General features: G+C 32.3%; 1 protein-coding gene across 2 annotated transcripts in view; it reads right to left on the reverse strand.

Annotated features, from left to right (window-relative positions):
• The window catches only part of LOC145259949 (uncharacterized), a 95,724-nt gene that overhangs the window by 66,192 nt on the left and 13,553 nt on the right, over positions 1–15,979 (reverse strand). The window contains exons 1-2 of one of the 2 annotated variants that reach the window (XM_080117924.1): positions 3,462–4,270; positions 399–486 (exon numbers count right to left, since the gene is read on the reverse strand). In XM_080117924.1, coding sequence (XP_079974050.1) covers positions 399–486; positions 3,462–3,626 — 253 coding nt within the window. In that variant the 5' untranslated portion in view covers positions 3,627–4,270. Of the gene's footprint in view, positions 1–398; positions 487–3,461; positions 4,271–15,979 lie in introns of those variants that run through there. The other variant, XM_080117925.1, reaches the window with a different exon arrangement.

Below are 15,979 nucleotides of genomic sequence, written 5' to 3' on the forward strand. Positions count from 1 at the left end.
TTGGACACGAGTCAAACTTTAATATATCTATGTACATTTTTTTTTTTCACAGTGATCACCACTTATCAAGGCCCGGAAGCCACTCAGGGATAAGGGTTATTGCAAGTACATTACGTTAGTGTGGAGATTTGATGAAGTGTTTACTTAAGGGGGCGGTTCATTAGGAATTTGTTAACGTTGGACTTGAAGACATCCAAGTTGTAGTCCGGTGGGAAGCAGGCAGACGGAACATATGCACAAAGTTATGAACAGTACATGGGGCTCGAGCAAAGCCAGGCTGAACTGCACGTCATAAGAAAAACTTAATGTGGGTTAATTTAAGTTTCTATGATAAGGGAGAAATATGTATTTTTTTTTTTTGAAAATTGTTGTTAGTAGAAAATATAGAAATTACTTACTGGAAAGACGAGTTGTAGATTTCTTTGTGTTAAGTTCATCTTCAGTAAACAAATAATCAGCAGAATTCTTGGCTTCACTCTCAAGTGCCTTTTTAAAAGAAATAAACACATGAAATAATAATACATGTTTTAAAAGAAATTTTCTAACAAATCATAAACATGTAAGTGAACTAGAATACGGAAACAAAAAAATACAGAACAATATTAGATCTTTTTGTGTGTTTAATAGAAAACGTTGAAAACAAATGACTGCAATAAATTGTGACTTTTTCTGTATCAAGGTTGAATTTTATTTTTTGTTATAAGTTAATTACAGATTTATCGCCTACTAGGTTTCTAAGCTGGTTTTGAACTTTAAAGCAAGATAGAGCACCAGTACAGTCTCCTATAATAAAAGTTCTATGTATATTGTTTAAAAAATTTATGTTTTGATAATATTTCTATTTATATTAATATTGTTTATCATTAAAAAAAAGTATTTCTTGTTTAAATTTATGGAACTCATGCAGAGAGTGTTCTGGGTACTGGTCGCGATTAGAGTTCCCTGCCGAACACCCTAAAAAAAAAAAAAACACTGACTTCTCCCTTAGTTGCCATAGTAACTAAACGATCATGAATTTTTATCGACTTTGTTTTACTGTTTATGAATATTGAAATAAAAGACATTACTACACATTTATTAATAATATTTCACTTTTAATCACTTTAATTAAGCTTAGAAATACGATTTAAAATATAGCGCTGATCATAAGTGCAAAGTGCACTGCACTAGCACCCATTTTTTTTATTAATAAATGTTTAGTAATTATTTTTCTTTTAATATTCATAAACAGTAAAAACGTCGTCATTTAAAAAGAAAATGCTATTTAAAAAAGAAAAGAAAAGTCGATAAAAGTGACACATAAACAGTAAAAATAAAGTCGATAAAAGTGATTAAAAGTGAGATATTATGGTAATCATGAAGAAAGAGAGAGCCTGTTTCCTGCGTTTGCCTATAGGTGGCGTTAATGTCTGTCCGCCCAGTTACGGAAGCACAAAATGTATATAATGGCACCGTTGAAATAAAAATAAATGTTTTTATTATATTTTAATTTTAAACATTTTTTTTTTTTTTTTTTTTTTGCAAACATATTTAAGTTTTATTTTGTTTTGTTTTCGCAAACATATTTAAGTTTTATTTTTCCAAACATTTACGTTTTGTTGCTGGTTTATTTTCAAACATTTACGTTATTTTTGTTTTAATTTAAATTTTTTTTTTTTTTTTTTGCAAGCATAAATTAAATGTTTTTGCTATATTTTTCTTTTAAACATATTTATGGGTACAACCGTTTTTCCGCGAGTATTTTTTACGTTCTTATAATAAAAAAAGTCAACGTTTTTTCTTTTATCTTTTTTTTTATGGACCCCCCTCTTTTTTCTTAATTTTTCTGGACTTATTTTACTTTTTCCGCGAGTATTTATATATATATTTGAAAAGGGATATTGTAAAACCTGAATATTACTTGAAACTACTATAAAAAATTTAAAAAATAGCGCGGTTCAATAAGTGCATAAGCAAACTTTTCTAAAAGAAAAATATTTCAAAAATATTTAGTTTATGCCTGCAAAAAACAACAAAAAAAACCTAAAAACAAAAAAAAACGTAAATGTTTGAAAATAAACTAGCAACAAAACGTAAATGTTTGGAAAAATAACACTTAAATATGTTTGCAAAAACAACAACAAAAAAAAACAAACGTAAATATGTTTGAAAAAACAAAACAAAAACAAACTTAAATATGTGTGCAAAAAACAAACAAACAAAAAAAACATGTTTAAAATTAAACATTTATTTTTATTCCAACGGTGCCATTATATACATTTTGTGCTTCCGTAACTGGGTGGACAGACATTAACGCCACCTATAGTCAAACGGAGGAAACAGGCTCTCTCTTTCTTCACGATTACCGATATTATTAATAAATGTGTAGTAATGTCTTTTATTTCAATATTCATAAACAGTAAAACAAAGTCGATAAAAATTCATGATCGTTTAGTTACTATGGCAACTAAGGAAGAAGTCAGTGTTTGTATAGTTTTACCGTTTTTTTAGGGTGTTCGGCAGGGAACTCTAATCGCGACCAGTACCGTGTTCTGTGCTGATATAATAACGTTATTATTTAAAAAGCCATTCTTAACATGGGGAAGGGAGGGTGTTTTGTACCTTACAATTGAATAAAAAAAAACATAAAACTTTAATTAAACGTGGAAGTACGATTTAAAAAATAGCGCGGATCAGCAATCGCTTTTTTAAACTAACATTTCATCATATCTTGAAAACGACTCGTTTGCCGTAATTTTAAACATTATTTTCGTTTTCAGCGACCCCCGAAAACCTATAAGAGTGGTAATTTTAAAGGAATTTTCGAAGGTGGAATAATTCTTCATATTTACCCAATTTTTTTTAATGAGAACTTTATTCCATAGCGTACAATATAGTTCTTTTTTTTTAATATCTTCCGTTTTTAAATGACTTTGGAACCAAATGTTTCGATGGCTGAATTTTAAAAGCTGAAATCTTCAATATAACCAGCTAATTTTCAGTTATAATTTTTTTTTTAATCTCAATCATTCAACATTGTACAGATAATCGGGGATCCTTTTACAACGAATAAAAACAAATTCAAATTATTTTTTGTCTATAAGTAGTGAATCCCTTTATGCAGAAATAACGTTATTATTTAAAAAGCCATTCTTAACATGGGGAGGGTAGAGTGTTTTGTACCTATTCTGTACTTTAACCTTACAATTGAATAAAATTTAAAAAAAAAAAACTTTAATTAATCGTGGAAATAGTGTTTAAAAAATAGCGTTGTTCACTTTCTGCATTAGCACCAAATTTTCTCTAACATTTTTTTAGTTAAAAACATTTTCAATAAAAAAATAAACATTTTTAACTTTTTTTTTTTTTTTTGCAGATAAAAATTTTATAAAGAAATTAATTTTTTGTTTTAATGCTGATTGAGGTTTCTGTGTGTCTCCATATAAAACGAGCTCCTCTATTTGTTTGTTAACCAAACTTACCTTTTCCAGACGTTTCATTAAAACAGCCTTCACTCCAGTCTTGTCCAAATTCCTTTTTTCCAGTTCGGAACGAAGTTCGATGACTTTTAATTCCGACAATTTCTTGCCAGAATCGACAACACTAGTTCCCACCACGGTGGAATCATCGTCGTTATTACTGGACATCTTTATTTTTTTATTTTTCACCCTCTCTCCTATTCCTTTTTGATTAATATACGATTTAAAAAGCGATTCTTATGTTATGAAATAAAACTCAATATCCTTATAAAGTAATCTCTTGGAATTAAATCCAAAATATTTTCATCTAGTCTTTTTTTCCCTTTGTGTTATATAACGATATTCAATCTCCTTCGTGCGTTCAAATCAAAGATGGACGTAGGAATTGCCCGGATGTGTGAGATGGCATTTAGTTCAGTTTTCGTCCGCCAGGGGAAGAGAAACTGCTTTAAACTCTCTCTCTCTCTCTCTCTCTCCATATATGTATATGCGTTTGTGTGTGTCTGTCTGTCTGTCTGTCTGTAGTCCATCAGTTCTAAACTAACACAGAGCCATATATTATCTTTCAGTTTACCGCTAAATTTTTAGTATTCAAAACAATAAAAATATTTGGTGGTTGATTTAACAAACGCATTTCAGGTTCAAATTAGTATAAATTCTAAAAATTACGAAAAATGATCCAGTAGAAAAATAATTACAAGTGAAAACAGGATTTATTGAATTATCGAGTGTTATCATAAGTATTAAAGTTGGCAAGTTCTTAAAACCTCGCTCCAGTATTGACTTAAGACACGGCCACCGGTAGCTGTGGCAAGAGTTAAGACCAGTTATCAGTCAAGGGAGATAACCAAGAGAAATGACGGAGTTATTTACCCTTCTTATCGGGTCAATGGTACTACTGCAGTTTTTTCGATTTGCTCTTTGTACACTCATCGCACCTTCAAACGGTTTCGTGTAATATATCTTTGTTTACTGACCTGTTGGCAGCAGATTATTTATTTTATCGCTATTTCAAAAGAAAAAAATATGGCACTTCCGCAAATCAGTGACATGAGACGAATGTGTATATTTTAGTTTCAAGAACTGCCGATAGATGTCGCTTGACGCTTGTCAGCCAAAGAATACTGGATAACTTTTCCTTTTCTAAAAATACGTGCAAACTAAAATTATATTTTGGTACATTTTTATACAATCTTTCTGGACAAAAAAAAAAAAAATTCTTACACCTCTATAAATGTATTAATTTATTGGGTTTGTATTACTGTACACATAGATTCGAAAAAGTTGTCAAAAAACTAATATATAACAAATAAATGCTATCAAAGGCAAGATAAGTTACTTTTTTACCTAACTGGATATATTTTTTGTGTTTTTATTCAATGTAACATGTTTATTCAGCTCGAAAAACATACAGTGTTAACCGATGTATTAGAAAATTCAAGATGGCGCCTGACTCTCTTTAACACGGTAAGTTTGGGAAACGGTGTTATAAATAAAAAAAACTAGACAAAATACTGTTAAAAATCCACCGAATATATGTCAACCTATGTCACGGTAACATATATTGAGCGAGTTTTTAACAGTATTTTGTCTAGTTTTTTTATTTATAACACTTTTTTCCAAACTTACCGTGTTAAAGAGAGAGTCAGGCGCCATCTTGAATTTTCCAATACATCGGTAAACACTGTATGCTTTTCGAGCTGAATAAACATGTTATATTGAATAAAAACACGAAAAATATATCCAGTTTGGCAGAAAAGTAACTTATCTTGCCTTTGATAACATTTATTTGTTATATATTTGCTTTTTGACAACTTTTTCGAATCTATGTGTACAGTAATACAAACCCAATTTATTTATTGTGGACTATTATTCTGATCTTTATTAGTTGTTGTTTCACGAAGCCGGTTAGAGGTTTACTTGGCCAAAACGTGGTGAGACGACAACAACTACGGATGGCAGTGATTGCTGAGAATGCAGTTAGGAGATTCAAAATTCCTATCCGTCGCGGTTACCACCTGACGAAGGCCAGAGGAATAGTTAGCTGAAACGTCGTGAAACAACAACTAATAAAGATGAGAATAATAGTCCGCAATAAATAAATTAATATAAATAATACTCATCTCAATAATGTATTCCAATTAAAATAATATATATACTCTCTAAATGTTTCATGTTTTTAAAATTATAATTTGATACATTTTTGTACAATCTTTCTGTACACACACAAAAAAAAAGAATCATTCTTAAACCTCTATAAATGTTTCATGTTTTTTAAATTATTCTTTCCTCCATTTTTATACAACCTTAACGTAAAAAAAAAAAGGCCGATAGCCATTAGTTGCGTGCCCTCGTGTAATGAATGAATGCGTGAATGTAGGATCGACATGAAATTCTTAAAGATAAACTAAAATGACCGAAAAGTGGGCTGAAATGACTTAAATAAAACGTAAATGACTTAGAATGAGTTTAATGAACTTAAGGATAAATTGAATGACCTTAAGAATGACTTGAATACTTAAAAAATAACTGGAATCCTTCAAAAACAACTTGACTGATCTGGAGAATGACTTGAATGGCTTTGAGACTGACTGGTTGTAAAGTGGGTGATCATTTTACATTAAATTAATACAGAAAAGTCATCCCCCACTTTATATCACAAAGTTACAAACATAAGTACAGCATGCAGTAAGAACAGATACTCAAAAGGCCAAGAAAAGCTTAAAAAGCTAAGAACAGCATCTATTAACAACAGACCTTTGATCTTAACCAAAAAGGCCAAGCACAAAAGTGTTACGGACAGACCGATCGACCGACCGACCGACGGAGTGACTTATAGAGTCACTTGCATGCGACTAACAAATAATTTTAAAAAACAATCCGTAAATGTTTCATGTTTTTATTATATTTATTTTCAGTTGAATGAATCACTCATTGAAAAGAAATTATATTAATACATTAAAATTATATTTTTATACATTTTTTATACAATAAATGTTTCGATTTTCATATATTTTTGTGTTATTTATTTTGTTATTATATATTTTTACGTTATCGTAAGCACGTGTTTATATTTGAAATTCACATAATGGCTACTAGAGATGTCATTTCTTTTTCGATAGATATGGGCAAAAATGGGCGGACAACGATAGGGGACCTTGTTTTGAAAGCCGATTTATCATAATTTTTTTGTAGGTTTCCGACTACTTTTTGATTGTATTTGAAAGATTAAGGACTAAACTTGATTTCCAAAAGGAAAAAATATTTGTATACGTGAAAAAAAAAAAGTTATGAAAAATGTTTTCACGGCGAACTACTCAATTCAAATAAATTTTGAAGTTAAATAAATTCATTGTAAAAATCCTTTAAAAGATAAATATTATTTTTCTGGGTCCATTTCAAAGATAATTAGTAAAGTAAAGTTCTAAGATATTGAATTAAATAAATAAAAAAAAACCTTGTTTGTACAAAACATAAATTAATTAGCCCAAAACCGAGTGATTCTGCTGTTCGCAAAACGCAACAAACTAAAGTTTTTCTAAACACGGAGGCTCAAAGTTTCAGCCAGTCGAAAGACTGTGAACATGACGTCATATAATTAAAAGGGAGGAAGGGATGTGATAATTTTTTTTCCCAGACATACATCCGTACATTCCTACTCTGAACGTTTGTATAAATTTTCTATTTTTTTAATTAATTATTTTTCTATGTTCCTGTTTTTAAATTACTATTTTTTTTAATTATTGTTCAATATTATATAACAAATATGTTACGCCGAAAGTTTCACAAAAACAATAGGTTTCTGCTTACCCATCATATCTCAATGAAGACAGGTAACCCTAAAAAAAAAAAAAAAAACATAATCCTGTTGCTGAAATTGAGGGCCAAGCCTTCCAGTGAGGGTTCCTTAAGTTGGACCTTTATCTTAATAAAAAAAATGGCATCATGCCAGTATTAAGCTAAGACCAGTTATCGGTCAAGGGAGATAACCAAGAGAGATGACTAAGTAAGATGGAGTTGGCGAAGTTATTTACCCCTCTCATCTGGTCTTCCAGTGGATTGTTTATGGCTGGGGGGTTTTTTCAGTTTGGTTTTTGTATGCTTGAGAATAAAAACCTCACTGTACCTTCAAACATTTCATGTAATATATCTTTGTTTACTGGCGTCATTATTTTCATAAATAATTGACTTATCTCCCTTGCTTTCCTTAAAATTTGCATTTGCTCTACTAGTCTCTATGATATTTTATCCAAAAAATAAATCTAGCACATCTTCTACTGGATCATTTTTCATAATTTTTGGAATTTATACTAATTTCGACATGACACGGGAATACACAATAGTGTTTTCACCTGAAATGCGTTTCTTTCAAAATTCAATATTCTGTACAAGCACGGCTTATCGTAGAGAGACCTTTGGCTTCAGTATATGCCACTTATTAAAAATGTCCTGCATATTTTCTATTTGAATTATTTTTTTCTATATACTTATTTAAAAAATTATCTATCTTAAACTCTCTCTCTCTCTCTCTCTCTCTCTCTCTCTCTCTCTCACACACACACACACACACACACACACACACACACACACACATATATATATATGAACTAAAAATGAAAAGGGGAAACCAAATTACTCAATGTTTCATCCACAGTTTTTGGGGCTTTTTGAAGAGTGAAAAAAAATCACTAAAAATGGTACATGATTTAGCTATTTCCTTCACTTTTGAAAAAGCCAATGAAACGGTTGGTAATTTGGTCTTCCTTTTCCATTTTTAATTCATATTGTCGGAGTTTATCTTTTTTATTATATCATATCCGTCTCCCCTTTCCCTCCCTTTTGTGCTGATGAAGAGACATTATCCAAAACTATTTTATTTATCAATATTAAATGAATAAATGGATATCATTTCCAAAAGAATCGTATACTTACTCTGATTTTTTGGATTCTCGTTTTGAAGCTGATTTATCATTTCACAATTATTGATCATTTTTCCTCTGCATTAATATAGCTCTAGGTAAATACACCTATCAAGTTTATCCTATGGTACTTCGAGCACAGCACTTTTAAAGTATTCATACATTAACAGAAACTTTTTCTATCTCTCTCTCTCTCTCTCTTTATATATATATATATATATATATATATATATATATATATATGAAGAATTACTCCACTCTCGAAAATTCCTTTAAAATTACCATTATTATAGGTTTTCGGGGTGTCGCCGAAAACCTATAATAACATTTAAAATTGCAGCGAATTAGTAGTTTCCAAGATATGAAGAAATATTAGTTTTAAAAAAGTGGGGGATCACTTTTTTATAATAATTTAACGCAAAATGAGCACCAGTTTGTAGCTACGATTTGGGGGGGGGGGGAATCTTTCTTTTCATCCTCGGAAAATCCTTTAAAATTACCACTAACGTTTAAAATTCCAGGAAACAAGTAGTTTCCAAGATATGAAGAAATGCACTCTATGGTCACTTTTTTTTTTAAGGGGCTATAAGAGTGGTAATTTTAAAGGAATTTTCGAGGGTGGAGTAATTCTTTATATTTACCATATATATATGCATATATATATATATATATATATATATATATATATAATTACTTAATTTACTCACAAAAAATTAATATATGAAAGTATAGATTTATGCGTAGACTTTATGTATTTACTTCAAAAGTGCTCAATACGTAGGTAGAGCTAGTTAGTAAGTTATAAGCCTGAAGAATCCTAGAGTGGATGAAACGCGGAATATTCAGTGTAGCTTAATCGCCACTTACATTTTATAACTTACTATATATATATATATATATATATATATATATATATATATATGAATATAATTCTACATGCAACATGTGACCACATGTGCTTTTACTTTGCCCTCATCAGCCGCTAACCAGAGGTGATGACACAGTTTCGGTGGCTAAAGCGGGACTGCCACCCGTGGCGCCACCAGCAGCTATTGCTGCTGGGCAAAGCAATAAATAGGATAAAAAAAAAAAAAAAATTTTACCTGGCATATTCAAGCCGAGGAAAAACGCTGTTTTTAACTTTTTTCATTTTTTAACTTTTTAATTTTAATTTTCCCCCCTTTCTTTCTTTTTCTTTCCTTCTTTCTCCCCTTTCCCCCCTTTTTCCTCCCTTTTTTTCTTTTCTTTTTTTTTCCCTTTTTTTTTTTTCAAGAGCAGCCCGAGAACGGAAGAAGTGGACAATATTATGCTTTCTTTGCAAATGTCTTCGAATTGCGCCAGATCCAGCATGACGCCTGTCTAACAATTGTTTGCAGGCAACATTTTTGTTTTTTAAAATCCTTTCCAGTGACGCCTATTTTCGAAAGAAGCAAAATGGTGGAGTGCCCTAAAAATCCCCGACATCCAACCTCGATAGGCATCACATTGCACATCCAGCCCTTTTCTATACACTCGGCATGCACGCATTCGTACCGATCTTTCTTTCGTTCATGAGCCTCTGAGAAATTTTCTTCCCATGGGACAATTAGCTCGATTAAAAATATACTCTTTTTAGAGTCAGACCAGAGCAAAATATCAGGCCGCTTTTCCATTTGGATGATGTGCACTGGAAATTTAAAAGATGTCTTCAGATCTACTGAAATTTTCCAATCCTTTGCCCCATTCAATAACTTCATATTGGTATTCAATTTATTTTTCCTCTTTGATGGACATTTGCCTTCCTGGCAAAATTGAACCCTGGGTTGTTACAGGCTGTTTGTTAGCTAATATACACTGGGATGATATTATCTCAACCAGCACTTCTAGAACCTGGTTGTGTCGCCATGTAAATATTGGGAGGGATTTTGAGCATGCAGACAAGACGTGACGCAAGGTACCGCGCTCTTTTTGACATATAGTGCATAGATCAGAATCTATATATCCCCATTGTTTGATTCGATGCGCATGGCAGTAGGTCATATGTAGACCTCAAAAGGTATGATATCGCCAGTGGTTCCATTTCGGTTAAGGTGTCCCATGATGATTTAACTGGCTCAATATCACTCCATGTTGTCCACGCACATTGCTTGGCTTGAGTAACAGCAGTAACTTTTCTTTTTTCCTCCTCAAACATTTTTATTTCCTCGGTCACCATTTTTCTCTTATCTTTAATGCCCATTTTGGAAAATGGCTCATAATTTGTGGATCCTAAACCAGCCCTGTCAACCTGAATAAGACCCATTATTTCCTTAGTTCGAAGACTGGATTCTGCTTCTTCGATTGTTTTTGTAACTGACCACTTGGTGCCAGCTTTTACAGTTGGATGTACTTCCCGGACAAATTCATCATTTGAGTCATTCATCATCATTTGAAGACGCACCTTTCCAACTTTGAATTCTTCTACTAATGAGGACAAAGGAAGTTGCAGGCTGCCAGAATTCGTGTATAACCCTATTTTAGAAAAACAGGGGGGGGGACTCCAAGCCATTTACATAGATATTTATTTGCGTGTTGTTTTATATTGCATGTTATATATATATATTAGGACTCATGTCCTGGTATTGATTCCCTCGGATGGAATATAAACAAATAAATTAGCTATAAAAAATATATATAAAATATTTTAGGTTTTAGAGCGGGGAATCACTGTGTGTGAAATTAAGAGGATGTTAGTTTTTGTTTGTTCTGATGCTTCTATATAATATGAACAAAACTACATTAACTTTTCAAACTAAAACAGAAACTTAGTTTAGGATTAGTTAAGGGTTAGTTGAAGATTATTTGAAGGTTATATTAGGGTTTGTTTAGTTGTTTGTTATTTTAGGGTAAAAATTAAAAATGAAATAGTTTGGTTTGTAAGGTGCGGATTTTGAACAGAGCAGAAGTGAATTGTCATTGTTCCGGCCAGCCCTAGGCAAGAGGCCAGGTGAGTAAAAGTTGGCCTGTCTAAATATGTAAGTGCCCTCCCTTCAATTCATGCCTTCTGAATCTCTCTCCCTGTATTTTGTGCACACTCATTTCAGTTTCCTATCTTTGTTCCGTTTAAATAAAACTTTTAAAAACAAACCAGTATTCACGAGGTTTTCTATCAACAGTCGCGTTTAACAGCACAAGCAATAATGACAACCTGAGTTACCACAGAAGATGCATAGATGTTTTTTAAAATTTACAGAACTTTAATGTATAAGTTCAGGAGAGATAGTAGTTAAGTTTTATCTTAGGATACCCCCGATAATTACCGATAATCGATAATCAAAACCGTTATTTTAATTTATTTATCATCAGTAAAACTATTTTTCCATGTCGTCGCTTAGCAACAATGATAGAACAACGGGCCGTGAAAATTCTACTGCGAGTAAATTGATAGCATCTTTCTTTTTTGCATGATGTGGTCTGTAGGTTCAGACTCTGCACATAAATTTCTTGATTTTTTTTTTTCATTAAGTGCAAAGAATTTTATAATACTTGAAAATTTACGTGTTTTTTGTTTTTTTTTTGTTTTTGTTTTGCATGTGGTCTATAGGTTCCAGCCCTGCACGTAAATTTCTTAATGTTTCTTTCATTAACTGGAAAGAAGTTTATATAAAATAATTTTATAAAAGAAATAGAAGGTTCTCTAGAGTGCAATGTAGAATAACATATATTTTGGACTAAGTTACTGCATGGAGGCATGTGAAGCTTCCTCTCGGGCGATTTCACGGATTTCGATGACAATAAAAATATGGGAGTGTGAAATATTCGTTGATCATCGTTCAGTTCTGGGCAATGTCGGGTTTTCCTGCTAGAAATTTTGGAAAGGAATTTTGTCCGTGTGTCTGCAAGTTTGTTACCTATGGACTCAAAAACAGCTGGACCGATTTTTATGAAATACCGCACAAAGGTACATTATGTGCTTGGCGGTGTTCTTAGATAGGTTTTGTATCGGAATGTCTTTGATAAGTATCAGTAATCGATAATTGAAATAATCTGATCAATAAAGAAACAGGTGATTTTGACCAAAATTAAGACTTTACACAGCCTAACATCACAAGTGCATTTGGAAAGTTTTATTACCACACAAGCAGAAAGGCCCGGCATATAAAATCAACAGTAGGTTCTTTGATATGACAGGGGCGTGTAAGGAATGAATATTTTTGTTTAGAGCACAATTAAAGAAGGATACCTAACTTTTGCATTTTAACTTTAATTCAAGCCATTATATATAAAAAAAATTTTTTATAATATCACTAGTATGTTTTCTACAATGCAATGTAAACTACAATGTATTGTGAATTAAGTCACTGCAAGAGGCATGGGATCTTCTCCCATGTGCAGCACGATGGATCCCCAACTAGAGCAGGCAATCAATCGATTTGACTGAAAAATGGGAGAGTTCACCGATTTCGATGACAATAAAAATATGAGAGTGTGAAACATTCGTTGATCATTATTCAATTCCGAGCAACGTCAGGTCACCCTGCTAGTAACAACTAATCAGATGCCAAATAATTTGAAATAAATATAGTAAATTTTAATTTATTTCTCTTTCTAAGCAGATCAATGTGTTGATTTTAAATCACAAAAAAATCAGAGAATTATTTTGTAGCAGAGAAAAGATCTCCCCGCAAGATCGAGCGAAAGTTAAACTAAATTTGCATATAAATCGACTCACGCAAAGAGCAAAGAGCATAAAACCGGTTGACGTCTAAAAGGCAAACAACACACGCTATCTGAGTATCCACCGTGACGAACGGACTTCGCTAAAATTTTAATTTAATTTTATTTATTCAATAAATATTTTTTTATAAGAAATGTGTTGCTTGTGTACATCTGTGATTTTTTAAACCAACCCATTTCAAGTGCAAACCTTATTACATACTGATATGCCATGTCGAAATTAGTATAAATTCCAAAATTATGAAGATGATCCAGTAGGAAAATAATTACAAGTAAAAATAAAATTATCAGGTTTACACATTTATAAAGTTTTATTGCATGTTTTAATGTTAGAGAGTTCTCAAGATCAAGGGAGAGGTAACTGCAATCGATAATTTTGACAAAATAATTATAATTGTGCTATTTTTAAACAAGGTGTCGGAATGTAATTGTGACTTTTTTTTTTATTTGAAATACTTCTAGCACACCATTTACTGGATCATTTTTTTCTAATCTTTAGAATTATACTAATTTTGTCATGATATGTAAGTATGTAATAATATTTTCACCTGAAATGCATTCAATTAAAAGATCACCAGTCTACACAAGTACCAAAAGTGCAAATTTGTAAATTTAATATCATAAAGAGATCAACGTGTTTATTTTTTTAATCACAAAAAATCAGAATTCTTTTAATGAAATTTTAATGAAATTTTAAGCATTTAATTGTTAAGTTGTCTTTATATTGGCATTAATATGCATATAATTTGTTAAGTTATCTCCCTTATAAAAAGGTAGAGTTAACAAACTCTTCTTAAAAAAAAAAGATGGCGTCGTAATGTTTATGTGTTTGTTAACCGTTAAACTCTAATCGTGAGTGTGTTGCATATTTATTAAATTAATGTATTAGCTGCCGTAATAAATTATATATATATTGTTTTTATATATATATATATATATATATATACTGTCGGAGTTGGATTATTTTACTGGTTTTTCATAATCAATGAATGATTTTTTTTTTATATAAGAAATGTCAATTTTCAACTTTAACGTTGATTTTTAAGAGTCAAAGTTTAACAGAATTTAAGCTGGAGCACATGAATAGTAACCTTTTTATTTGTTATTTTAGTGTCAACGTGTATGGATTGTGTCTGCCTTTTTCTGTAAATCTAACTGGTAATTGTAATTGGCTTTTAACTCAATCCTGATTAGCATTGGAATGAATCATGTATATATTAGAGAGAGAGAGAGAGAGAGAGAGAGGGTGGTTAGTGTTAGGATTAACTTTTTTTTTTAATTTTAGATATTATTCATCCGAGGCAACCCTGATCAAGAAAGCAAGTTTCTCAAATGACGTGCTTAAATATTACATGAATAGAGAATCAGCAGGAGCCATTTGTCCTGTATAAATAGTAAAACTCTGTTTATCTCCCCTTTTTTACTTCATTTTTTTAAAAAACAAGGCCGATAGCCATTAGTCGCGTGCTCTTGTGTAATGAATGAATGCGTGAATGTAAGACTGACATGAAATTCTTAAAGATAAACTAAAATGACCGAAAAGTGGGCTGAAATGACTTAAATAAATAAAAAGTAAATGATTTAGAATGACTTTAATGAACTTAAACATGAGTTGAATGACCTTAAGAATGATTTGAATGCTTAAAAAATAACTGGAATCCTTCAAAAACAACTTGACTGATCTGGAGAATGACTTGAATGGCTTTGAGACTGACTGGTTGTAAAGTGGGTGATCATTTTACATTAAACTAATACAGAAAAGTCATCTTCCACTTTATATCACAAAGTTACAAACATAAGTTCAGCATGTAGTAAGAACAGATACTACACTTTGAGATATTAAATCTTTTATTCATGAAAAAATGAACATGAACAAAAAACTTAGGTACAAGGCCAACTCCAAAGGGGGGGGGGGAAATTGGGGGTCGTTGGTCATCCTTGTCACTCTAGAACTAAACAAAAGTTTCTCTTAGCTAGAATCTTCTTTCACCATAATACCGCATTCGCCCTTTCGTACTTGGGACCGTCCTACTTAGCACCCAATTTTTAAAACATTTTTTTATTAGCGTGTAAAAACAAAAAAGATAACAATAAAGGTAATACAATAATTCATTTGCGGCGAGGGCGGGGGAAAAAAAAAATTCCTGTAGTGATTAGTAGGGCTCTCCCAACCCCGTCTAGTTGATAGACTGCCCATTCCACTTTGGTTTGTAAAGGTACCAGAGCTCCTGCAGACCGGTCTCTAAGTGGCGATGCTTTCTAGATGGGATGAAATGGAGAAAAAACAAAAGATTGGGGGGGAATTGATTTCTTTCTCTCCAAGATGGGTGAAATTTAGAGAGAGGGGTGAAAAGAAAAAAATTGCAATTAGGTGGGGGTGGGGATCTTGGAGGTTTACTAATCGGGAGGGGGCGGGGGAGCACTTACTCAGCTAGCTAAGAGGCTAAGGATAAAATTACACTTGACGGAACTGCGCGGGGAACACGTATTCAAATTTGACTCCTTTTTGTACACATAGACTTGCTACATGTATCCATCTTCTGTCAAATGCCGCACGATGCAGCCTTCTTCTATCACATCTGATCTTCACCCGTAATTGGTGTTTATAGAAAGTGATCAGATCCTGATCAGAAAAAGACAACACCCCGTGGCCATCTTGCAGACGAGACGTCCAAATCACCATTCTCACCACGGCCAGGATCGTAATGTAAACCATTTGTCTTTCCCTGTCTCACGGCGGCCTCACGTTGTCAACGACATTGGATACGGTAATCGGGTGAGGATGCTTGGGAGCGATGTCACCACCTCACTGACATATGACCAGTACTGGCGGAGTTCGCGGCAATCGAAGAAAGCGTGATCAGTCGTCTCTATGGCTGTTGTTCCACAGCGGGGACAAGCAGGCGA

Source organism: Euprymna scolopes, chromosome 35 (assembly GCF_053919585.1).
Source record: "Euprymna scolopes isolate OS-2025 chromosome 35, ASM5391958v1, whole genome shotgun sequence".
In the NCBI taxonomy this organism is placed as follows: domain Eukaryota; kingdom Metazoa; phylum Mollusca; class Cephalopoda; order Sepiida; family Sepiolidae; genus Euprymna; species Euprymna scolopes.